Genomic DNA, 27516 nt, shown 5'->3' with positions numbered 1-27516 from the left:
CCTTGTTTTTATTTCTTATGTGGACAGAAAACCTGGAGGACGTGTAGAACGTGATAAAGGAATAATTGTTTGAGCCATGGCCTGAACACAATTTGGTGTGAAAGCTCGTTTGGAAAAGTGATTTCTGGTCCGGAATGATTGTTAGTATTTGGATGAGCCTCCTGTCAGTCACGTTATAAACATTATATTCAACTAGGCCCAGTATATCCTGGGGGCGGAGCTTCATGAACATGGGCAGGAATAGGGGAGTGGGCTGAAGAGGAAAAAAAAATAATTTGAATGTCAAACCCGTGTAACGAGCCAGTAGTCAACTCAGACCTCAGTCAGGTCAATAGTTGAGTCAGACCACAGTTGAGTCACTAGACAAGTCAGACCACAGTTGAGTCACTAGACAAGTCAGACCACAGTTGAGTCAGTAGTTGAGTCAGACTGCAGTCGAGTTAGTACTCAAGTCAGTAGTGAAGTTAGTAGTTGATGCAGACCACAGTTGAGACAATAGACAAGTCAGACCACAGTTGAGACAGTAGTGGAGTCAGTAGTGGAGTCAGACTGCACTCGAGTCAGTAGTTGACTCAGTAGATGAGTCAGACCACAGTTGGGTCAGTAGTCTAGCCAGACCACAGTTGGGTCAGTAGTCGAGCCAGACCACAGTCGGGTTAGTAGTCGAGCCAGACCACAGTCGGGTCAGTAGTCGAGCCAGATCACAGTTGGGTCAGTAGTCGAGCCAGATCACAGTTGGGTCAGTAGACAAGTCAGACCACAATTGAACCTGTAGTCAAGTCAGTAGTTGAGTCAGGCTGCAGTCGAGTCAGTAGTCAAGTCAGTAGTGTAGTTAGTAGGCAAGGCAGACCACAGCCAAGTCAATAATTGAGACAGACTGCAGTTGAGTCAGTAGTTGAGTCAGTATACGAGTCAGACCACAGGTGGGTCAGTAGAAGTCAGACTACATTTGAGGCAGTAGAAAAGTCAGACAACAGTTGAGGCAATAGTTGAGACAGTAGTTGAGTCAGTAGTGAAGTTAGTAGTGGAGTCAGACTGCAGTCGAGTCAGTAGCTGAGTCAGTAGATGAGTCAGACCACAATTGAGTCAGTCATTGAGTTAGTAGTTGAATCAGACCACAGTTGAGTCAGTAGTTGAATCAATAGTCAAGTTAGACCTCAGTCAAGTCAGTAGTCAAGTCAGACCACAGTTGACCCAGTAGACAAGTCAGACCACAATTGAGCCAGTATTCAAGTCAGTAGTCGAGTCAGACTGTAGTCAAGTCAGTAGTTTAGTTAGTAGTCAAGGCAGACCACAGTTGAGTCAGACCACAGTTGAGTCAGTCGTTGAGTCAAATTGCAGTCAAGTCAGTAGTTGAATCAGTAGTTGAGTCAGACTGTAGTCGAGTCAGACCATGGCCATGATCGAGTCCACAAGCATGTGGGTGTTTTATCCACTTTAACTTTCTCTACTTATTTTTTTTCTTTCTCTTTAACAGCACTAATCGAGCAGAAGCTTAGTGTGAGAATGTTAACGATGACTCTACTTTCTGATCGTTTCAGTTGTCCAGTACTAATTGTGAACATTTAAAATCAGGATGCTTTATGAGAACATCTTGTATAAAACTGAAACCCGAATAAAAAAAAAAAAAAGCTTGAATTTGTGTTCACTTGATGTTTGACATTGAGGGTGGAGCTTAAGATATGTTTAATCAGATCATTAATCATTAATGTAGTCACACTCTCGGTCTCCAATAGTCATATGGACAGTCACTCATGTGTTCTAGCTTAGAGCTGTTTTTGTTAGACGGTTCTACAGAGTGACACCGAGGAACTGTTAAAGGTTCTAGAGTTAACGTTTACAACATTATCTTAGCTAGCTACTCAACAGAACCAGGTCAATATGAGCAAAAAGAAAAAGATGGTGGTGATATCACACTATTTGGCCTGTGATTGGCTGCAACTTAGGACTGTAAGTTAAGCTCCGCCCCCGTTGACCTGATGAAGCCTGTCGCTTGGTGAAATCAGGCCGTGCTCCACTAACACGTTTTTAATTCCCATCTCTGATGTTAAAAGCTCAGCTGGATGCGAGAGAGAGAGAGAGAGAGAGAGAGAGAGAGAGTGTACTGGAATGAACGGAGGCAGAAAGTCTGGCAGCGTCTCTGATTGATACAACAACATTACTGTAACTACAGCGGGGTCCAAAAGTCTGAGTCCACTACCAGGAACTGGTTTTTATTCCATCAGGTATCAAACACTCAGATCAGATTTTACTCCACTGATCCTCATCGCTTCGCCATTCCAACATCTTCCTCACACACACACACACACACACACACACACACACACACACACACACACACACACACACACACACAAGATCATTATCTCTAACAGCTGTGGAGATGCTGCTTATAAAACATGTTATCGTTTCTATAGTAACAGCTCATTCACAGGGACGTGTACAGAGGACGCTCCGCATAAACAGATTTTAAAAAGGGCAATATTGAAGATATGTGGGGTTTTTTCAATAATGAGATGTTTATTTAACATTTATGGAAGGAGTCTCCAGTATCAGAGGTAAAGCTGTAACTTTTTTTATGAAAGTTTTCCGAAATCTTCAGGACAGATGCGTTTATGCTTCTTTGCGGTTTCTCTGTAAAAAGAGACACAAGCTGTGTTTTGTTTTGTTTTTTGTCTTATTACCTTCAATAGAGAGAAAAAGAGAGGCTGGTGATGGAGCGACTGTTTATAGCTGCTATAACATAAGTGGGAATAGGAACTAACTTGTTTCAAAAAGTGACTATAGGTGCTTTCGGCCAAGAGGAACTTTTTTAGAGTTTTTAGAACTGTTGGAGGAAGTTTCTCCTTTATGGTGTGTCGCACTACAGGAACTGAGGACCATCATTGGTCTTAGGATGTCATTTTGGGGGACAGTTTTAGCTCCTGCTTTAGGGTAGGTTCTCTCCCAGCACAAGAGGAACCATGAGTGATGTACAGTGCCTTGAAAAAGTATTCATACCGCTTGAACTTTTTCCACATTTTTCCACCTTACAACCACGAACTTAAAAGTTTTTTATTGAGATTTTATGTGATAGACCAACACAGAGTAGCACATAATTGTGAAGTGAAACGAAAATGATAAATGGTCTTCAAAATTTTAAACAAATAAAAATCTGAAAAATGTGGTGTGCATTAGTATTCAGCTCCCCTGCGTCAATACTTCGTAGAGCCACCTTTTGCTGCAATTACAGCTGCAAGTCTTTTGTGGTATGTCTCTACCAGCTTTGCACATCTAGACACTGAAATTTTTGCCCATTCTTCTTTGCAAAATAGCTCAAGCTCAGCCAGATTGGATGGAGAGCGTCTGTGAACAGCAATTTTCAAGTCTTGCCACAGATGCTGAATGGGATTTAGGTCTGGACTTTGACTGGGCCATTCTAACACATGAATATTCTTTGATCTAAACCATTCCATTGTAGCTCTGGCTGTATGTTTAGGGTCATTGTCTTGCTGGAAGGTGAATCTCCTTCCCAGTCTCAAGTCTTTTGCAGCCTCCAACAGGTTTTCTTCCAGGATTGCCCTGTATTTAGCTCCATCCATCTTCCCATCAACTCTGACCAGCTTCCCTGTCCCTGCTGAAGAAAAGCATCCCCATAGCATGATGCTGCCACCACCATGTTTCACAGTGGGGATGGTGTGTGCAGGGTGATGAGCAGTGTTAGTTTTCCGCCACACATAGCGCTTTGCATTTAGGCCAAAAAGTTCAACTTTGGTCTCATCTGACCAAAGCACCTTCTTCCACATGTTTGCTGTGTCCCCTACATGGCTTCTTATGCCTGTCTTTCAACAATGGCTTTCTTCTTGCCACTCTTCCAAAAAGGCCAGATTTGTGGAGTGTACGACTTGTAGTTGTTCTGTGCACAGATTCTCCCACCTGAGCTGTGGATTTCTGCAGCTCCTCCAGAGTGATCATGGGCCTCTCGGCCAGAGGTGGAAAGTAATGAATTACATTTACTCACGTTACTGTAATTAAGTAGATTTTTTGTGTAATTTGTAATTTTTTAAGTAGTTTTTGAAATGGGTAATTTTACTTTTACTCAAGTAAATTTTGAACCAAGTGCCATATTTTACATCACTACATTTGAAAACCGCCCGTTACTGAGTAAAAAAATTAAATGCAGGGGGAAAAAAACAATTGGCCTGAACTGAAAGGAAACTGGCGCAGGCGCGTGCGCGGAATATCCATATTAGCCTACATGTATCGTTGGATGATGGCTGGTGCCGAGGTAGCCGAGCAAGAGATAGAGGAGGTCATGGAGGAAGTTGAGGATTGCCAAGAAGAGAATTCCCGTGGAACAGATGCGCCGGACAGTGAGGGAAATCCTTAGCCGTACCTCAGCCAGTACTTTGCATTCAAACGCAAACGAGGCAATAAAATAATAATGCAATGCAAAATGTGCCTGCCCCGCCGTACAAAGCTATCGGTCTACAAAACTTCCACATCAAATCTGCGGAAGCATGTGGTGGTAAGTAGATATGTGCATTTACCTGTGTATCCCAAACGTTATATTTATTGTTTGGTTAAAACCTTCCACTGTTAAGTAAAATGTGCCTTCATTATCAATTCTTTTGGCCGCCTAGCATCCATACTGATCACTAACATTTCAAGTGAAGTAGCCTAAATGAAATGAATCACCTCACGTTTACAAATTTGTTTTATCAGAACGACAGTCAGAAATAATACGAGTGCATGGTTTTAGTTGCAGTTGGTCTCTTATGAAAAAATCCTAATTCCTGTATAGACTCGCTCCTGGGTTGTTAGCTGTAGCCTGGACTAGAGCTTTGGGAGGTCACTGATAGGCCATCAAAACATTTTCACTGTCTTGGATACTTTGTTTGAGTTTGGTTTTCTTTTCTTTTTTTATTGTGGTGTTTGAGTTGGACCATACAATTCAGAATTTGGCACTTTGCTTAAAAATGTTTTACGGGGTGGTCTCAAAATAGTTTGCACATTACCTCTCGACAGGTTGTAAACATTATGCAGTTAATTTGTCAATTATATTTTCTGTATAAGGAAGAGCACAGTGTTACTAAGGAATCGCTTAGCTGTCTTTAAATCCTGAGAGCCCTGGACACTTTGAGTTTGGTTGGTTTACATTTCATGTGTGTCATTTAGTAAGTCTGCTTTAGTGGCTTTAATAGATTAGATTAGATTAGATTAGATTAGATTAGATTAGATTAGATTAGATTAGATTAGATTAGATTCGATTCGATTCGATTCACTTTATTCATCCCACATCGGGGAAATTCACGTGTTACAGTAGCAAGAAAATGTCAAACAGATAACAAATAAAACTGAAATACAAATTAGACAAACGAAAGGATTAAATACAGAGGGCTATTTGCATTATCTACCGTGAAAAAAGTATAGAAATATTGCCTTATTGAGAGGCTCGGAAAAATTGCACATTACAGGTAGACTCTGTATATACACACACACACACACACACACACACACACACACACACACACACATTTTATATATAAGTATGCATAAAAATAGCAGGCGTTTGTCAGTAAAGAAAAAAATGGATGATAGAATTTACAAGTTATGCCACTTGTACTTGAAAATGTTTTATAGGGTAATCCAAACAAAGCTTTATACATTATACTGCCTGAAAGGTTATTATGTGGACTAATAGTTCATTAAAAACAATTTGATTTATGACTTGTCCTTTCTTTTTTTACATCAAATAATTGAAAGTAACTAAGTAACTTTTACTTAAAGTACATTTTAAATTGAGTACTTTTTTACTTTTACTCGAGTAAATTTTTAGATGGGTACTTTTACTTTTACTTGAGTAGAATTTAAGCAAAGTAAAGATACTTTTACTTAATTACAATTTTTCAGTACTTTTTCCACCTCTGCTCTTGGCTGCTTCTCTGACCAGTGCTCTCCTTGCTTGCTCTGTCAGTTTAGGTGGACGGCCATGTCTTGGTAGGTTTGCAGTTGTGCCATACTTTTTCCATTTTTGAATGATGGATTGAACAGTGCTTCTTGAGATGTTCAGAGCTTGATAACCTAACCCTGCTTTAAACTTCTCCAGAACTTTATCCCTGACCTGTTTGGTGAGTTCTTTGGTCTTCATGATGCTGTTTGTTCTTCAGTTTTCTCTAACAAACCACTGAGGCCTTCACAGAACAAGCGTATTTATACTGAGAGTAAATTACACACAGTAGGACTCTATTAACTAATTAGACGACTTCTGAAGGCAATTGATTGCACTGGATTGTATTTAGAGGTATCAGAGTACAGGGGGCTGAATACTAATGCACACCACATTTTTCAGATTTTTATTTGTTTAAAATTTTGAAGACCATTTATCATTTTCGTTTCACTTCACAATTCTGTGCTACTCTGTGTTGGTCTATCACATAAAATCTCAATAAAAAACTTTTAAGTTCGTGGTTGTAAGGTGGAAAAATGTGAAAAAAGTTCAAGGGGTATGAATACTTTTTCAAGGCACTGTAAGTGTACGGTAATTGGTTGAACATAAGCCAATGCAGCACCAGGAACTGCCATTTTTAAAAATCAGTAAAATGTTACCCATGTAAACAACAAACAACAGCTCTTAACATTAGCACTAAATAATGGGGGGAAATGGACAAATGGCGTGACGGTGAAGTCCAGGCTTTATTGAGCAGATGTATATGTGATGGAGGAAATACAGCATGATTTTGATGTGTCTAAGCAAAATATAAAAATCTTCGCTAGCTAACAAGCCGGTTTACGTCACTTTAGCATTCCTGCTGGTGGTGCGAATGCAAACAGAAAAAAAGCTCTTGAAGGTGTGTCGTTCTCAGTGAAGATCCCAAGTGGGCAGTTCCTCTCAATACATCAGTAGAACTGTTCAGTCTGAAAGCGCTAAATTTTCTTCTTCTTCTGCTGCTGCTGCTGCTCCCATTAAGGGTCGCCACAGCGGATCTGTTCTGCATTTTTGATTTGTCACAGGTTTTACACCGGATGCCCGTCCTGATGCAACCCTCCCCAATCTATCCAGGCTTGGAACCAGTACTAAGTATGCACTGGCATGTGTAACCCCAGTGGCTGGGGATTTTACCAAATCTGTACGTCTTTGAACTGTGGAGGAAACCGGAGCACCCGGAGGAAACCCTGGAGAGGAGAACATGCAAACTCCACACAAAAAGGCCCCTTTCAGCTGCGAGGTTCAAACCTGGAACGTTCTCGTCGCTGTGAGGTGACTGTGCTAACCACTAGTCTGAAAGCGCCAAATACCGTAAATGGACAAAAAGTATGACGTGCAGGCTGAATTGCAGAAACCCTCATGATTGGATATGATTAGCTCGAGAGAATAAACCATCGATGGAGTCGAACGTGACGTCCCCATCTCAGTCAGAGTACCGCGAGTGTTCTGTAATTCCTGGATATTCTTGAGGAATGATGTGGTCTGAGGAATATAATTCAGGATCAAACTGTATTATTTAGGTCTAAACTTTCCCTCCAAAAATCCCACACACTCCGTTTCACATAAATCAGTGTGTATGAACAGCACTGCATTTGGCGTCACGCCTGTACATGCTTCCAAAACACACACACACACACACACACACACACACCCTCATCAGGACATTTCTCATTATTTCTCATTATTTCTCATTATTTCAGTGTATGAACACTGCCAAGTAGCTGTAAGTGGTGATTTATTGGAATAAACAACAGCGCTGTGTGTCCACAGACTTACAGGAAAATTTCAGTCAAAAGAGAGAAAAAAAAAAGCGTTTCCTCTTTACGCTCCATGAAGTCGATCCTCCGGGACATGATTAGTGTGTGAGGTTTGCTTGGTTATTTGTTATTTCTGCTCTAGAACTCTGCACTTACTGTAATTTATTTTTTGTTTTTCATTCATTAATTTATTAGAGATCAGCCATATTTATTCACACGTGATCAGTTTCAGTGTATGATGTGCGACATTTGTTCATTTTGAGAGCAGTTCAGTTAATGAAGGACGACCGAGTTTCCATGACGTTGTTTTTCCTATGAAGGTGGACGTTTACATCATACACACACAGAGTCATGTCCTGCTTTAGATGTATATATATATATATTCTATCCACATTCACTGGATATGAGCAATCGCATGCTCTGATTGGCTACTCTACTACTAGGATATCAGCTCATATATTGTGAGTAGAGAAAAACAAAATGGCGGAGTGTGTTACTGAACCAACCAAGGATGAAATAAAAACTACTCGAAAACAAAACCACAAAAAAAAACCCATCATCAAGTATTTAAAAACTATTTAAAAGAAACGGAAATAGCTAAAAGAATATAGTCCCCCCCCCAAGATCTCCTGTTCCGCACTTCAGCCCAGTCAGTGGCAGTAATGCACCTTGAAGTTGGTTTGCGAACCACCAAAAAAAAAAACCTAAAAAAGAACAACCCCAAAAATACAAAAAAAAAGCAGCAAAATATGGAATAAACAATATTTGATGGTAAGGACGTATCTTTTTTTTTTTTTCAAGAAATATATGTTATTTCCCAGCTGGGAGGTCCGTATGGTGAAATACCGTGACCGAGGTCTTGAAAGTACTGAGCGAGGCCCTCTGGGCTGAGGTCAGTATTCCAGACCGAGGTCATGGTATTTCACCATACGGACCGACCTTAAGCTGGTAAATAATATATTTATTTTTTTCTTTACCAAATTCTAACAGAAAACGAGAGCGCCCGAAAGGGAAAACCGAGCCAAGCCGCCATTTTGAATCCTGATTCACGGCTGTAATGCAAATGGCTTCCTCCTCGGTATACAAGTGCACTTCCATGGCAGGAAAAAAAAAACAAAACTACATTTTGCCGCCTATGTAGTCCCCTATTTATACAAATAGGAGTCATTCAGGATTCAGCCATGTTTTTGCTCAGTGTTAGCAAGTTAGAGGTTTTTAGCTTTCTCCTGAAATGTTTTCTTTTATTTCTTCTTCCTCAGGGGAGTAAAACTCGCTTTCGCTGTGAACACTGTCGTCATCACGGGCGATTGCTCTAAGACAACGAGGGAGGCTCAGCCTCCTCTAAAAATGACGAACATCGTGTAGGATGAATTGCGCTAGGCTTATGTTATAGCCGACCTTATAACATTGCTATTTCAGATCCAGAATCATAGAAATATATGTGCTCAACCCAACTACAGTGCGAAATCATTACATTATAACTTTCCCCAGTTCACCTAATGTGTGCGTGAGTTTTTCCCCCTCGTGACAGCGTGATGCAGCCCAGCCTCAGTGGACTTCAATGGCATTTGGGAGCTCTGCGCTTTTCAATCTCAAAATGCAAGACGGTTATTGGACAAATACTGCGAAAATGCCCACCCACAGACTCCCAGCCTCACAGTGGGAGGGACATGGCAGTTTCCACGAGGAGACTGATGATTGGTGAAAGCGGCCGGATATTTTATTTGATTGACAGCTCGTTTCAAATATAGACAGGCAGCGGTGAATCTCAGTTCAGTCCCATGCGGATTCGCGAGTGCTGTGGTGTATTGTAAGAGCTCAGCTTACATTTCGATTTCATTCATTACATACGGTTTCTACCAGCTTTTTTAGTTTGTATATATTTTCATTGTAAATAAAGTGTAAATATAGTGTTGTCAAGTTTGCTATCTTAGTTCCAGAAATTTCGTTTATTTGAGTGACTGAACTTGAACTTGAGGGGGCTAGTCAGCTAGCAAGAAAGCTGCGCACGGATGCCAAGCATTGCTGATTTAATTTTGGTGAAGCCATTTGCCAGTCTTCCTTTCGAGGAAAAAATTAAAATTAAAGAGCAGGATAGACCAACGCCTCAAATTGACGGTGAAAAAGGTTGGGAATAATACTCGTTCCTTTCAGCTCTCCTGGTACGAGAAAGTGAATTGGCTAACAGCAAGTGACCCACATCAACAACAGTAAATAGGCTACTTTAGTAATATGTCATGGATGGACCAAAAATATAGAATCTATTTAAAATGTTTATGCTGAGTATATTATATTGGAATATATATTTCTCTGGATATGAATTAAACACAGCTACAATTTGGAAAACATTTTTAAACAAAAACACAGCCGAGAACATTTCACACTACAGACCTGGATTAAAAGTGAAGGGTTATCAAAATTGTCAATAAAACATTTCTCAGTCAAAATAAGTAAAATATAGGGAAAGTGTCATTGAATGAAATGTGTGGCACCCAGCTCTATGTTTGGCTCCCCAAGGTCAGTGCTTGTGCCTATTCCAGAACACTCTGCTGTTACTGCTGAGGTTCCTGACAAAGAGCTGCTTTCAATAATGATCAATTTTTAAACAACATGCCACAATTTTAAAATATAAAATGTTAAAATATACCCCCCCAACACCACCATCATGTATATTGGATAGTAGGCTAATGGGCCAAAAGAACCTGTTATTTCACAGTTTGTGACCCTGCCAACAATCAGCCAGATCAGAGGCAAGAGTATGGGCAAAATTGATGTGCTTTTTCTTTTAAAATCTGGAAATATCGTAACCGACCAGCCTCCCCTGTTTGAAAGACTACCAGCCGCCACTGGTCGTTATCGCTATCCATGCTGTAAAATTAATGTTGTTCTCCTGAGAAATGCTGGCAAAATTTACAAGATTTTTGATAATCTTATAAATAAATTTTATTAAAAAAAAAGATAAATGTTGACAAAAATGCTACTATGTTTGTTGTTGTTGTGAATGAGCGAGACGCCAGAGGTCCGTAACCGGGGTCCGTACCATAGGATACAGACCCGCTCGCCAGCCAATCAGAGCACAGGATTTGGACCGTAAAAAAAAAATATTATTATTACATTTTTCACAAATTGTTCCTGTCATTTCGCCGGTTTGTTTACATTCTAAGTGGAAATGATTTTGTCAGACGTTTTCTGTAAAGTTTTTATTTATCGAATTTGCAAATAAACAAACAAAACAAAAATGCTCTGTTTCTCAAAATCCAGTGAATGTGGATAAAATAAAACAGTTATTCCATTTAGTCTCGTCGTACATGGATTCTAAATAATTCAGTGCTACGTGCCTCATCGGCTATCAGCTCATGTACGACTCGGTTTCATGGAATAACTGTTAAATAGTCACTGCCTAAAAGCCGAGCTCCTGATGAGTGTAAAATGTGTGTGTAAGTGGCGTCCAGAGTCTCTCTGTCACTCATTATTCATGTTACGGGCGTAGCTGTCAGCCCAGGAAGCTGTATTTGTGATGCTCCCGACACTCGATGCTGTGTTTATATTCCCCATGTGCCTCCGTCAGAGGTTTAGCACGGTGTGTTATAAGCTTTGCTATCTGTCATCCTGATATGTTATCTGTTCATGTACAGTGTAAAGTGTGTGTGCTGTTTACTGAGTGTTTTGTTTGTGTTCGGTGCACTGGTTGAACTGTGGTTTAGTACGAGACTTTGAGCACAGAGCTTAATGGGGCACATTTGGTAAACTTGTAGAGGTTTGGTTGGTCCTTGGTTGGGAGGAACGAGGTGTGTAATGTTCAGAGCAGAGTCTGTAAACATTACTCTTCAAAACTGTGCATTTGTTTACCACCGTGTTACGTTAATTATTTGTGTTTTGTTTTCTTTAGTTGCCACGGTGCTCAGTGTACAGTGTTTGATGTCTATACTCATGTTCACGAGGAATAAAACTCATCTGCACCCGTCAGAGCCTCTCTGCTGTTGTTCTTAATGCCGAGGGCTGCTACAGTGTTGGTAAAAAAAAAAAAATCACACATTGTTTTAAAAAAAGAAGCAATTTAAAAAAATCTGCTTTTTTGTCTTTTGTCATTGCTCTTTTATTTCTAGTACAACCCCGATTCCAAAAAAGTTGGGACAAAGTACAAATTGTAAATAAAAATGGAATGCAATAATTTACAAATCTCAAAAAATGATATTGTATTCACAGTAGAACATAGACAACATATCAAATGTCGAAAATGAGACATTTTGAAATTTCATGCCAAATATTGGCTCAGTTGAAATTTCATGACAGCAACACATCTCAAAAAAGTTGGGACAGGGGCAATAAGAGGCTGGAAAAGTTAAAGGTACAAAAAAGGAACAGCTGGAGACTGATGGGAAAGACACCATCAATGCCGAAAGGTATATCCAGGTTCTAGAGCAACATATGCTCCCATCCAGACGACGTCTCTTTCAGGGAAGACCTTGCATTTTCCAACATGACAATGCCAAACCACATACTGCATCAATTACAGCATCATGGCTGCGTAGAAGAAGGGTCCGGGTACTGAACTGGCCAGCCTGCAGTCCAGATCTTTCACCCATAGAAAACATTTGGCGCATCATAAAACGGAAGATACGACAAAAAAGACCTAAGACAGTCAAGCAACTAGAATCCTACATTAGACAAGAATGGGTTAACATTCCTATCCCTAAACTTGAGCAACTTGTCTCCTCAGTCCCCAGACGTTTACAGACTGTTGTAAAGAGAAAAGGGGATGTCTCACAGTGGGAAACATGGCCTTGTCCCAACTTTTTTGAGATGTGTTGTCATGAAATTTAAAATCACCTAATTTTTCTCTTTAAATGATACATTTTCTCAGTTTAAACATTTGATATGTCATCTATGTTCTATTCTGAATAAAATATGGAATTTTGAAACTTCCACATCATTGCATTCCGTTTTTATTTACAATTTGTACTTTGTCCCAACTTTTTTGGAATCGGGGTTGTATCTCTGTGGTTCTAATTTTTTTATATATTCCTTTATTTCTTGTCCTACCTGTCATTCCTGTAGCCTGTGTGTGTGTGTGTGTGTGTGTGTGTGGGGGGGGGGGGGGGGGGGGGGGGGCAAAACAGTGGCTAATTTTTAAACACTTTTTGTTTATCACATAGTTCCATGTGTGTCCCCTATGTTGTTTCAGAGTTTTGGCGTGTTCAGTGCTGTTCTGTAGTGTCGAGGGTGGTCAAAATACAGAAAAACCTATGAATGAGTAGGGGTGTACAAACTTTTGACTGGTACGGTGTATATACTACAAATCACTGGTACTACATAAGTCACTTAAGTGTTTAATTTGCACTTTAAAAATCTACCTCTTCCCTTTGTTCATTACACATCCTGTGTTCACTGTCTATGCACGAGTGTCTTTGTTTTGTTCGATTGTACAGCCTCTGTGTTGGTATCATAATAAAAAACAAAAACAAATTAAAAAATAAGTGCTGAATAAAAACCCATGTAGCTTATGGAAATAAAGACACAAATTTCGTTGTCTGGTGGTCGTGTTTATGAGATACACTGCCTTGCACTTACGATCCGGTTCCCTGAGGTGGTACTCGGACGTCGTTCTTATGTAGGGTCGTCATACGGTCGCAAAAGCCATGAAAAATCAGTTCGATGCTTGACCATATTCCCTTCAGTATGGCGCTCCGCTATTACTGGGTAATTTATGCTTATGTAAGGAATAAAACACTACACCAATAGTTACACCTTTCTTCTTTGCTAGCACATTTTTAAAAATCTGTTTATTATTAGTCTGAGATGATGAGGAGAGTCTGTATGTGTATGAGCCGTTACTATAGAAACAATAACATATAATAATTGGAATGTATCTGAATGAGCATATGACCATAAACATATCATTGATGTTACAGTCAGGACTTCGGTCTAACACACACTTTCTGACCAATCAGCTTCGAGTATTGATGTCATTACATTCGCACTGCAGTGTAAAGTTTATTTATTTGGCAGCAGGTTTTGCAAAACTTCTGCTCATGCATTTACTGAAAAAAACCCTGAATCACAGCAGTGTCGTTAATCAGCGTACAAGACGACACTTTTCTGATTCCTGCTTTGTTTAATATAAACACTACATGAATAACTACGGCAAGAAACAGAGGTCAAAAATCCTTTTACAAATGCAAATCTCTCCACTGCTCAGCACATGTGGGTTTGAAATACATTCCTCTGTGTGTGTGTGTGTGTGTGTGCGTGCGTCCTCGAGCACAGGTCCAGGTTTAAGCACAGGGACCGCAGCCTGTCGTTAATAATAGATGTCTGACATATTGTTTCATCGATATGAACAAAAGAGACAAAGTCAGAGAGCGAGAGAGAGACTGACAGATATAGAAAGACAGAGTCAAAGGCAGAGTCAAAGGCAGAGGCAAATAAAGAGAGAAATAGTGTGTTTATGATACAGAGACACAGAGGGAGACAGACATAAAGGACAGAGAAAGACAAATGGAGCCAAAGAGAGATCAGTTGAGAGACTGAGTGAAAGATTGAGATGGTTGAGAGACAGACTGAAAGAGTGAGACAGTTGAGAGACAGAGTTAAAGAATGAGACAACTGAGAGACAGCATTAGAGTGAAATGATTGAGAGACAGAGTGAGAGTTAGACGGTTGAGAGACAAAGTGAGAGTTAGACGGTTGAGAGACGGAATTAAAGAATGAGACGGTTGAGAGACACAGTTAAAGAGTGAGACAGTCGAGAGACAGAGTTAAAGAGTGAGACGGTCGAGAGACAGAGTTAAAGAGTGAGGTGGTTGAGAGACACAGTTAAAGAGAGAGACCGTTGAGAGACAGATTTAAAAAGTGAGATGGTTGAGAGACGGCGTGAAAGAGTGAGATAAGACTCAGTTCTCATCTCACTCTTGTTGAAAGAGTGAGATGTTGAGAGATGGAGTTAGAGTGAGATGGTTGAGAGACAGAGTGAAAGAGTGAGAGGGTTGAGAGAGTTAAAGAGTGAAATGGTTGAGAGATGGAGCTAGAGTGAGATGGTTGAGAGACGGAGTGAATGTGAGACGGTTGAGAGACAGAGTGAAAGAGTGAGACGTTTGAGAGACGGAGTTAAAGAGTGAGATGGTTGAGAGATGGAGTGAAAGAGTGAGATGCTGAGAGATGAGTTAGAGTGAGATGGTTGAAAGACAGAGTTAAAGACTGAGATGGTTGAGAGACAGAGTGAAAGAGTGAGATGGTTGAGAGACGGAGTTAGAGTGAGACGGTTGAGAGACAGAGTGAAAGATTGAGATGATTGAGAGACATAGTGAAAGAGTGAGACGGTTGAGAGACGGAGTTAGAGTGAGACGGTTGAGAGACGGAGTGAAAGAGTGAGATGCTGAGAGATGGAGTTAGAGTGAGACAGTTGGGAGACGGCGTTAAAGACTGAGATGGTTGAGAGATGGAGTGAAAGACTGAGACTGTTGAGAGATGGTGTTATAGTGAGACAGATGAGAGATGAAGTTAAAGAGTGAGAAGTTTGAGAGACAGAGGTAGAGTGAGATGGTTGAGAGACAGAGTGAAAAATTGAGATGATCGAGAGACAGTGAAAGACTGACATGGTTGAAAGATGGAGTGAAAGACTGAGATGGTTGAGAGACAGAGTGAAAGACTGAGATGGTTTAGAGACGGAGTGAAAGAGTGAGATGGTTGAGAGCCAGAGTGAAAAATTGAGACGACTGAGAGACAGTGAAAGAGTGACATGGTTGAAAGATGGAGTGCAAGACTGAGATGGTTGAGAGATGGAGTTAGAGTGAGACAGTTGAGAGACAGAGTGAAAGACTGAGACGGTTGAGAGAGAGTGAAAGAGTAAGATGGTTGAGAAACAGAATTAAAGAATGAGACGGTTGACAGACAGATTTAAAGAGTGAAATGGTTGAGAGATGGAGTTCGAGTGAAATGGTTGAGAGACAGAATTAAAGACTGAGACGGTTGAGAGACAGAGTTAAAGACTGAGATGGTTGAGAGACATAGTTAAGCGACAGTTGAGAGATGGAGTTAGAGTGAGATGGTTGAGAGACATAATTAAGATTGAGACGGTTGAGAGACAGAGTTAAAGAGTGAGACAGTTGAGAGATGGAGTTCGAGTGAGACGGTTGAGAGACAGAGTTAAAGAGTGAGACAGTTGAGAGATGGAGTTAAAGGGTGAGATGGTTGAGAGACAGAGTTAAAGGGTGAGATGGTTGAGAGATGGAATTAGAGTGAGATGGTTGAGAGACAGAGTTAAAGAGTGAGATGATTGAGAGATGGAGTTCGAGTGAGATGGTTGAGAGACAGAGTTAAAGAGTGAGATGGTTGAGAGACGGAGTTAAAGAGTGAGATGGTTGAGAGACGGAGTTAAAGGGTGAGATGGTTGAGTGATGGAATTAGAGTGAGATGGTTGAGAGACAGAGTTAAAGACTGAGATGGTTGAGAGACGGAGTTAGAGTGAGACGGTTGAGAGACAGAGTTAAAGAGTGAGATGGTTGAGAGATGGAGTTAAAGAGTGAGATGGTTGAGAGACGGAGTTAGAGTGAGACGGTTGAGAGACAGAGTTAAAGAGTGAGATGATTGAGAGATGGAGTTAGGGTGAGATGGTTGAGAGACAGAGTTAAAGAGTGAGAAGGTTGAGAGATGGAGTTAGAGTGAGAGGGTTGAGAGACAGAGTTAAAGAGTGAGATGGTTGAGAGACGGAGTTAAAGAGTGAGATGGTTGAGAGACGGAGTTAGAGTGAGACGGTTGAGAGACAGAGTTAATGAGTGAGATGATTGAGAGATGGAGTTAGAGTGAGAGGGTTGAGAGACAGAGTTAAAGAGTGAGATGGTTGAGAGACAGAGTTAAAGAGTGAGATGGTTGAGAGACAGAGTTAAAGAGTGAGATGGTTGAGAGATGGAGTTAGAGAGGGTTGAGAGACGGAGTTAAAGAGTGAGATGGTTGAGGGATGGAGTTAAAGAGTGAGATGATTGAGGGACAGAGTTAAAGAGTGAGATGATTGAGAGAGAGTTAAAGGGTGAGATGGTTGAGAGATGGAGTTAAAGAGTGAGATGATTGAAAGACAGAGTTAAAGAGTGAGATGGTTGAGAGATGGAGTTAGACTGAGAGGGTTGAGAGACAGAGTTAAAGAGTGAGATGATTGAAAGACATAGTTAAAGAGTGAGATGGTTGAGAGACAGAGTTAAAGAGTGAGATGGTTGAGAGACGGAGTTAAAGAGTGAGATGGTTGAGAGATGGAGTTAGAGTGAGAGGGTTGAGAGACAGAGTTAAAGAGTGAGATGGTTGAGAGACAGAGTTAAACAGTGAGATGATTGAAAGACAGAGCTAAAGAGTGAGACGATTGAGAGACGGAGTTAAAGCGTGAGACGATTGAGAGACGGAGTTAAAGCGTGAGACGGTTGAGGTGGAAAAAAAAACAGAAGCAAAGCAGCCTGAGTGAACTGTTAATGAGAAAAAAATAAAGAAATGAAAATGCATTTCTGTTCTAGATTAGTTTCAATTAGCTTTGATTAGATTCAGTTAGATTCGATTAGATTATTTTTTAGATTAGATTATTCGATGTTCCTGCTCCTGGATCAGTGGGAAAATCCAGCCTTATTTTCCTTCTTTAAAAACTCATCTCTCTGTTCAGAACCAGAATTATCTGATCACTCACTCACTCATCACACCATCCAGTCCGAGTTTAATCAGATAACGTCAATGCAGCTCAGCTAATCTAATCTAAACTAATCTAACCTCAACTGCACTAATTAAAATTAATCTAATCATAGTAAAACAAATTTAATCTAATCTAATGTAAACCAATCTAATCTAACCTCAACAAAACTAATCTAATTAAAACGAATCTAAATAACCCAATCTAATGTAATCTAAACCCATTAAAACTCAGGCTGTGTGATACGACAAAAACATCACATCACAAGGCTTATCAACCACAAACACATCTCACGACCTTTGACTTAATTTTTACAAAATTAATCTTCATTTAAAATGTTTTTTGATGATAAATACGCAGAAAAAAGCACGTGTGCCACAAAACAGGGAAAAATCTATAATATAAAGTCCACTGTTTTAAATATTCAATTTTGAAATCCTGCACTTAAAAACATTTGTTGGTTGTGAAAGTGATATTTATTTCTTTTCTTCTCCCATTTCATACAAACTGGGGAAAGAAAAAAGGGAGAAGTGAAGAAGATAAAGAGAGAGAGAGAGAGAGAGAGAGAGAGAGAGAGAGAGAGGTGACCGGACGAAGATGACGATGACAGAATGATAGAATTACAGTGATCTGAATTTCATTAAAAAAACAAAAGAAAAAAATCTAAATATTATATTTAAGATCTTTTTTTGTATTTTTATAAATAAATAAATACAAAGATCACAATATCCACAAATATTTTAAAAATGTGAGATAATGTATTACGATATTGATGTTCTAAGGTCACATGACCCAGCCCTGCTCTCTCTCTCTCTCTCTCTCTCTCATGGTGGATTATAAAGAACAGAACCCTGAACTTCTCACTGCTCGCTTGCCTGCACCGTTACTATAGCAACCAAAGTGGATAAATGTGAGGAAATAAACGTGAATAAAGTGCAAAGCGTCGAAGCACAGCTGCTTTCAGTCAGCTGGTGAAGTGCAGGAATTTTTATTAATTATTACAGAGAGAGAGAGGTAAAAAAAAAAAAGAGTTAAAAAGTACACAAACAAACAAACACACACACACACACGCGCACGCACAAGGTGCCAACCACAGCGAACCCTCTCCAAGGTTACCAAGGCGACGATGTTCCTGTTTCTCTGTCCCAATCACGATCAATTTTTCCACCATCCATCCATCTGCATTCATCCATCATCCTTTATTCCTCCGTCTCTCTGTTCCCTTCGTACTCACTTCATTCACTAACTCTCTCTCTCTCTGTTTATCTCTATATATCTGTCACTTTATCTCTCTCTCTCTCCATTTCTCATATCTGTTTATCTCTCCATCTGTCTCTCTTTCCCTTCCTTTATTCCTCACTTCATTCACCATCTCTGTCTCTCATTCAGTCTCTCTCTCTCTCTCTCTCCATCCAGTTTGCTCTTTGTCTCATCTGTCTCCCTCTGAAGAATGGCATGAACACACTTCTCACACAGCAAGGACCCTGCTTGTTTCTAGAAGGTCTTATTTCAACACACACACACACACACACACACACACACACGTTTCCCAAACAGAACCTCCCTCCTATTTGTACCAAATCCTGGAGGTCACCTTCAGGGTCAAAGCCACGCTGATTTATGGCACGAAACAGAACTCTGTGTGTGTGTGTGTGTGTGTGTGTGCGTGCGTGTGTGTGTGTGTGTGTGTTGCTAATGTATCCTTAAAATTTAAGCGCTTTTAAAACAACATTTTTTTTTGTTTTAGATTTGAACTGCTCTTTGTAAACGCTGATTTCTGTACATTATTATCTCATCTCATTATCTGTAGCCGCTTTATCCTGTTCTACAGGGTCGCAGGCAAGCTGGAGCCTATCCCAGCTGACTACAGGCGAAAGGCAGGGTACACCCTGGACAAGTCGCCAGGTCATCACAGGGCTGACACATAGACACAGACAACCATTCACACTCACATTCACACCTACGGTCAATTTAGAGTCACCAGTTAACCTAACCTGCATGTCTTTGGACTGTGGGGGAAACCGGAGCACCCGGAGGAAACCCACGCGGACACGGGGAGAACATGCAAACTCCGCACAGAAAGGCCCTCGCCGGCCACGGGGCTCGAACCCGGACCTTCTTGCTGTGAGGCGACAGCGCTAACCACTACACCACCGTGTCGCCCTATTATTATTATTATTTTTATTTTTATTTTTTTAATTTAGTATAGTGTTAGCATAGTGGCTAACGTTATCCACTCACACAGTTTATTTTTTTTTTTCCTCACTCATAAGTGCATTATTTTAGATGCAATCCTCTGGAAGTCAGACGTTCAACTTCACTGTGACGTGCTGAGTGACGCAAAGAGCTGCTGACCAATCAGTACGCAGCAGAGGAGAAACAAACAAAATGGAGGAAAATCTGTCACACACAAGCGCAATCGTGGGTTTTTTGTTTGCTTTTTTGTCCTCTGGAACCTGAAGCTGTAGTTTGCCTAAACATTTTTAAAATTAGTCTTAAATTTACTATTAATAATAATACAAACATATAATAATTAAAAAAGGAATGGAGATAATTAGCTAATAAAGGTAGCTAGTTGGTGTAGTCAGTGTAATACTCTGTAGTAGTAGCGTTGCTATGGTTACAAGGCACAATGTTTACCTCAGGAAAATCAATATTGTAGTTTTATATACGAACAAATTGTGAAATTAGGAATCGTAATCAGTATGAGTGCTGTAAAAAGAAGTGAAATCAACTGAACCTCGGTCTTTTGTAAACCATGAGTCTGAGTGTGTGTGTGTTAGTAGCTCTCACCGGCTCTCCAGCGGCACATTGCTGCCCAGGACCCAGCTGTCCTGCAGCGGGACGGACTCGGGCGTGGTGGGCAGCTCGGCGGGCGGAGGAGGGGCGGGGCTTCCGTTCCGCCGGCCGATCACTGAGCTGTGGTTCAGCGCCGTCACCAACGGCTTATGAGGGGGAGGAGCCGGAGGCAGAGTGGGAGGAGCCGGCTGGCCCTGCTGATGCTGATTGGCCACTTGCTCTGTGGAGACGAAGAAGACGACAGTGTTTTTAAGAGCTCAAGATGAACATCACAGGTGTTTTGCTAATAAAATCTGAAGTAATGAAAGTAACTAACCACTGATTTCTGTCATTATTAGCCATTTTAGCTTAACAGGAAATAATTTGAAATCTACAATGAATTTTAACTGAAAAAAGCCATGCTTTTGTGATGCTAACTGCCTTCATTATTAGCTACACAGTAAACAACTGGAATATCCGCAATAATGAGAATGAATGCTAGTCAGTAATGCTAACTGCTAGCTTCACTTCTTCTGCTATCGCTAATCGATGAGCAGAAAATCTAGAATGAATTTGGGATTTTAAAATAATTGTTGCAGTTTTTCTGCCATAAAAATGTCGCTCAAGAACTTTGCTAAGTAGGAGGATTAGCCGCTAGCACTAAAGCGTTTGGCAGATGTGTGTGTCGTCGTCTGTAATTAATCATGGCGTTGAAGTCAGAGTGTGAGCATGGATCTGATTTTTTAACATCTGGGAGATGTTATAGAGGAGTGATGATGGATTTAAATGTTCAGCAGTTTCTCACACACACACACACACACACACACACACAGACGCGCGCGGATACAGGAATGATTAGAGGTCTCTAACTGTGAGCTCTGGTTTGAGGATTGTGGCTGAAACGACGTTCCTGACGGCCGACATCATAACAGCTCTGACGTGTGTTTACTTCTTCACCATGTTGATGTGTTTAATGCTCGTTAAAATCTCTGAACTCACGCCACGTGCAAAACACATTTAACTCACTGAAACACACCGATTAAATATTTAGGTCAGAATTATTAACAGCGATGATGTGATGATTAACGCAGGGCGAGTGTGAGGAACTGGGAGCCTGAAGCTTTCACTGTAGGTTAGCTACATTAGCCATGATCGGACACACAACCTGATAGAGAGAGAGAGAGAGAGAGAGAGAGAGAGAGAGCAGTGAGTGACAGAGAGAGAGAGAGAGAGAGAGAGGGAGAGAGAAAACAGTGAGTGACAGAGCAAGAGAGAGACAGACAGAGGCAGAGAGACAGACAGAGAGAGAGAGAACAGTGAGTGAGAGAGAGAGAGAGAGAGAGAGAGAGAACAGTGAGTGAGAGAGAGAGAGAGAGAGAGAGAGAGAGTTAATTCTCACAGATGGGATCTGCTCTGCCAAACCGTCCTCCCCAAAAACACTGCCATGTGTTATTTATACAGCACTCGGACAGGAGAACCACACAGTGCCAGGTCTTTCTCTCTCTCTCTCTCTCTCTCTCTCTCTCTCTCACACACACACACACACACACACACACACACGGCAAAGTGAGAAATCGGCCGTGGCTCAGAATTCCTTCCAGATATCCACCTCTATCTCTGCCTTTCTTTCGTTATTTCTTTTGTTCTTTCTTTCTTTCTATATCTCTCACTCATTCTTTTTATTCCTTCATTATTCAGTCTTTCTTTTGATGTATTTCTCTCACTTGTTCTTTTCCTCACTTCCCTGCCTCTCTCTCTATCCTGTCCTCCAAAAGCTGGACTCTGTCATAATTTTTTTTTTTACATTTCAAGCTCTATGTGTTCCTTTACTACCATCCTCTCTCTCTCTCTCTCTCTCTCTCTCTCTCTCTCTCTCTCACTCTGATACACACTCATTCTCTCTGCTGCTGTTGATGATTTGTGTGTTTAGTAAATCCCCATCATGCGCTGCCAGACAGACTGAGTGATAAGGAAGTGAGACGGAGGGAAATACAGAGGTGTGTGTTGTGTTTCATTGCAGGTCACTAGGTCATCGATATGAGCTGATCTGGCAGGAGTTGAGGAGTGTGTACACATCCTGCCTCGAGGGTGTTTCCACCCCTACACACACACACACACACACACACACACACACACACACACACGTAAAGTGACGCCTCAAGATGGGCCTGAACCCAAACAAAGAGACAAAGACGTATCTGTTCTATGTCCAAAATTCAGACAGGATATGCGTGTGTGCACACACTCACTCACTCACACACACACACACACACACACACACACACATTCCAATATGACCACCAGCACTAGTCCATAATTGTATAATTGTAGTCTCAGACATGTTTCACAAATTGTCTGGATGTTAGGATGCTCGTTCTCTCTTACTGTGTGTGTGTGTGTGTGTGTGTGTGTGTGTGTGTGTGTGTGTGTGTGTGTGTGTAATTAGACCAATAGAGGGCCTCACTATTTCACACTGAGCTCCAAAAGCCTAAAGTGGGAAAGTTTAGCTAAATTATGAAAGAAAGCAGGTAGCTCTCTCTCTCTCTCTCACACACACACACACACACTGAGGTTAACACAAAGGCTAGTATTGCCACAGAGTGTTATAATAAACCCGCAGGCTGCTCCCTTCACAGGACTGCAGGATTATTTCAGTGCTACATGACACACAGTTGGTTTTTATTATTAAATGTCTGACTGACTGACACTCTGTTATTAAAACACAAAACGTGGGAGTCACTCCACACCAGAGGTGCGCATCATATTCCCACTTGCTTCCCAACGAATTCTGGCTCATCCTGTCCGCCTCTGCAAAACGTTTGACCAATCCCACCTAATCCCATTGGATTTCTAATCAATCCCACCTGCTCCTGAAGGAATTCAAACGAATTTCACCCACTCAACCAAAGTTCGGACAATCCCACCCTCTGCCGGATGAAGTTTACATCAAGAATTTCAGATCAATCCTGCCCATTCCTAATCAAACTGGACCAATCCCACTTGCACAAAATGTTTAATCTATCTCACCCGCTCCATCCCATGGGTGGCACAGTGGTGTAATGCTTAGCACTTTCGCCTCACAGCAAGAAGGTTCTGGGTTTTAGCATGTTCTCCCTCTGTCTGCGTGGGTTTCCTCTGGGTGCTCCGGTTTCCCTCACAGTCCAAAGACATGTGGTTAGGTTACCATGGGGCAGCCATGGCCTGAAGACTGGGCTGAAGGGCCCTTGAGCAAAGCACCCACCCCCCAACTGCTTCCCGAGTGCTGTAGCATGGCTGCCCACTGCTCTGGGTATGTGTGTGCGCTCATTGCTCACGTGTGTGTGCATGTGTGTGTTCACTGCTTCAGATGGGTTACAGTGGTGCTTGAAAGTTTGTGAACCCTTTAGAATTTTCTATATGTCTGCAGAAATATGACCAAAAACATCATCAGATTTTCACACAAGTCCTTAAAGTAGATAAAGAGAACCCAGTTAAACAAATGAGACAAAAATATTATACTTGGTCATCTATTTATTGAGGAAAATGATCCAATATTACATATCTGAGAGTGGCAAAAATATGTGAACCTCTAGGATTAGCAGTTCATTTGAAGGTGAAATTAGAGTCGGGTGTTTTCAATCAATGGGACGACAATCAGGTGTGAGTGGGCACCCTGTTTTACAACCCCGATTCCAAAAAAGTTGGGACAAAGTACAAATTGTAAATAAAAACGGAATGCAATAATTTACAAATCTCAAAAACTGATATTGTATTCACAATAGAACATAGACAACATATCAAATGTCGAAAGTGAGACATTTTGAAATTTCATACATGTCAACCTAGACGGAATGTCCGTATTTTATACGGATTTGATTCAATAAATATAGTATACGGGCGTATAAATAAAGTTATACGGATTCTTTAAAAAAAAACTTCAATATTTATTTAGAGCTATAATCAATTCCCACGACAGCCAGTAAAGAGTCTTATGAAATCGCGCGTTATCTTGTGGTAGCGAGACTTCGTTCCACTTTTGATCATGCGCACACCGCATTGCGAGAATCCCGCCAACCCGGAAGTCATAGACATAAACATAGACGCCACCTTCTGCGTAGAATCATACGTCATTCTCGCCGCCAAATTGGATGTCGCAAAGTGGCAATTCTGAGAATAAAGATGCCTCATTCATGTGCTGCATTTAACTGTACCAACAGGTTTACCGTCCAAACGAGATCACATGGGATTACCTTTCACAGGTGAGACTGGAAAAACACTTTTCATTGTATTTGGTCATTATAACGTAATTTTACGAACAGATTTTCCTGACTTTGTGGCTAATATGAAGTCTCGCGCATAATAGCCGCTCGGTGAAACCTGTCTCCAAACAACGAAGTATTTCCTTCGTCACTACGCTGATAACACTTTGTGTTTTTGTCAAACATTGGAGCTTTGTATTCATTCTGAAGGTTTATTGTTATTAATATTGAATAAAAAGTAACTGGGATATATCATTGTTAATTATCAAATTTTAGGTAAATTATTTTAATTTGCATCTTATACGGATTTTATAAGGGAAATACGGATTTTGGAGGTTGGTTATACAGGTTTGATTGACCAAAGGTTGACATGTTTGAAATTTCATGCCAAATATTGGCTCATTTGAAATTTCATGACAGCAACACATCTCAAAAAAGTTGGGACGGGGCAATAAGAGGCTGGAAAAGTTAAAGGTACAAAAAAGGAACAGCTGGAGGACCAAATTGCAACTCATTAGGTCAATTGGCAATAGGTCATTAACATGACTGGGTATAAAAAGAGCATCTTGGAGTGGCAGCGGCTCTCAGAAGTAAAGATGGGAAGAGGATCACCAATCCCCCTAATTCTGCGCCGACAAATAGTGGAGCAATATCAGAAAGGAGTTCGACAGTGTAAAATTGCAAAGAGTTTGAACATATCATCATCTACAGTGCATAATATCATCAAAAGATTCAGAGACTCTGGAAGAATCTCTGTGCGTAAGGGTCAAGGCCGGAAAACCATACTGGGTGCCCGTGATCTTCGGGCCCTTAGACGGCACTGCATCACATACAGGCATGCTTCTAGCTACTATGCAGTACAGCTATGGAACCAACTCCCAGAGGACATTAAAAATGCTCCTGCTGTTGGCAGCTTCAAATCTAGATTAAAGACCAAGCTGTTTTCAGATGCTTTCTGCTAACTGATAAATATCATCATCTTTGCATGTTTTAAATTTTACTTAACTTTTATTCTATTTTATTCTGCTGTTTTTTACTGAACTTTTACTTCATTTTATTATTTTATTTCTACTATTGTTTAATTCTTATATTATTTTTATTTTTCTCTCTTCTTCCCCTTTTATTTTATGTAGTTTTATTTTCTATTGTTTACTGTTTTGCCTTTACCTCTGTAAAGCACATTGAACTGCCACTGTGTATGAAATGCGCTACATAAATAAACTTGCCTTGCCTTCTGTATTGGAAATCACAAAATGGGCTCAGGAATATTTCCAGAGAACATTATCTGTGAACACAATTCACCGTGCCATCCGCCGTCGCCAGCTAAAACTCTATAGTTCAAAGAAGAAGCCGTATCTAATACATGATCCAGAAGCGCAGACGTCTTCTCTGGGCCAAGGCTCATTTAAAATGGACTGTGGCAAAGTGGAAAACTGTTCTGTGGTCAGACGAATCAACATTTGAAGTTCTTTATGGAAATCAGAGACGCCGTGTCATTCGGACTAAAGAGGAGAAGGACGACCCAAGTTGATATCAGCACTCAGTTCAGAAGCCTGCATCTCTGATGGTATGGGGTTGCATTAGTGCATGTGGCATGGGCAGCTTACACATCTGGAAAGACACCATCAATGCTGAAAGGTATATCCAGGTTCTAGAGCAACATATGCTCCCATCCAGACGACGTCTCTTTCAGGGAAGACCTTGCATTTTCCAACATGACAATGCCAAACCACATACTGCATCAATTACAGCATCATGGCTGCATAGAAGAAGGGTCCGGGTACTGAACTGGCCAGCCTGCAGTCCAGATCTTTCACCCATAGAAAACATTTGGCGCATCATAAAATGGAAGATACGACAAAAAAGACCCAAGACAGTTGAGCAACTAGAATCCTACATTAGACAAGAATGGGTTAACATTCCTATCCCTAAACTTGAGCAACTTGTCTCCTCAGTCCCCAGACGTTTACAGACTGTTGTAAAGAGAAAAGGGGATGTCTCACAGTGGGAAACATGGCCTTGTCCCAACTTTTTTGAGATGTGTTATTGTCATGGAATTTAAAATCACCTAATTTTTCTCTTTAAATGATACATTTTCTCAGTTTAAACATTTGATATGTCATCTATGTTCTATTCTGAATAAACTATGGATTTTTGAAACTTCCACATCATTGCATTCCATTTTTATTTACAATTTGTACTTTGTCCCAACTTTTTTGGAATTGGGGTTGTATTTAAAGAACAGGGATCTATCAAAGCCTGATCTTCACAACACATGTTTGTGGAAGTGTATCATGGCACGAACAAAGGAGATTTCTGAGGACCCCAGAAAAAGCGTTGTTGATGCTCATCAGGCTGGAAAAGGTTACAAAACCATCTCTAAAGAGTTTGGACTCCACCAATCCACAGTCAGACAGATTGTGAACAAATTGAAGAAATTCAAGACCATTGTTACCCTCCTCAGGAGTGGTCGACCAACAAAGATCACTCCAAGAGCAAGGCGTGTAATAGTCGGCGAGGTCACAAAGGACCCCAGGGTAACTTTTAAGCAACTGAAGGCCTCTCTCACATTGGCTAATGTTAACGTTCATGAGTCCACCATCAGGAGAACACTGAACAACAATGGTGTGCATGGCAGGGTTGCAAGGAGAAAGCTGCTGCTCTCCAAAAAGAACATTGCTGCTCGTCTGCAGTTTGCTAAAGATTACGTGGACAAGCCAGAAAGCTATTGGAAAAATGTTTTGTGGATGGATGAGACCAAAATAGAACTTTTTGGTTTAAATGAGAAGTGTTATGTTTGGAGAAAGGAAAACACTGCATTCCAGCATAAGAACCTTATCCCATCTGTGAAACATGGTGGTGGTAGTATCATGGTTTGGGCCTGTTTTGCTGCATCTGGGTCAGGACGGCTTGCCATCATTGATGGAACAATGGATTCTGAATTATACCGGCGAATTCTAAAGGAAAATGTCAGGACATCTGTCCATGAACTGAATCTCAAGAGAAGGTGGGTCATGCAGCAAGACAACGACCCTAAGCACACAAGTTGTTCTACCAAAGAATGGTTAAAGAAGAATAAAGTTCATGTTTTGGAATGGCCAAGTCAAAGTC

The 27516-nt window shown here is 40.8% G+C and overlaps 1 protein-coding gene across 1 annotated transcript in view; it reads right to left on the bottom strand.

Annotated features, from left to right (window-relative positions):
* tenm3 (teneurin transmembrane protein 3) overlaps positions 1-27516 on the bottom strand; it is an 813838-nt gene that overhangs the window by 377131 nt on the left and 409191 nt on the right. Inside the window, exon 5 of the mRNA XM_060925037.1 lies at positions 20183-20408. Coding sequence (XP_060781020.1) covers positions 20183-20408 — 226 coding nt within the window. The remainder of the gene's footprint in view (positions 1-20182; positions 20409-27516) is intronic.

This window comes from Neoarius graeffei, chromosome 7 (assembly GCF_027579695.1).
Source record: "Neoarius graeffei isolate fNeoGra1 chromosome 7, fNeoGra1.pri, whole genome shotgun sequence".
In the NCBI taxonomy this organism is placed as follows: Eukaryota; Metazoa; Chordata; class Actinopteri; order Siluriformes; family Ariidae; genus Neoarius; species Neoarius graeffei.
The sequence above is the reverse complement of the archived record's forward strand: the minus strand, read 5'-3'. Positions and strand labels throughout refer to the sequence as shown.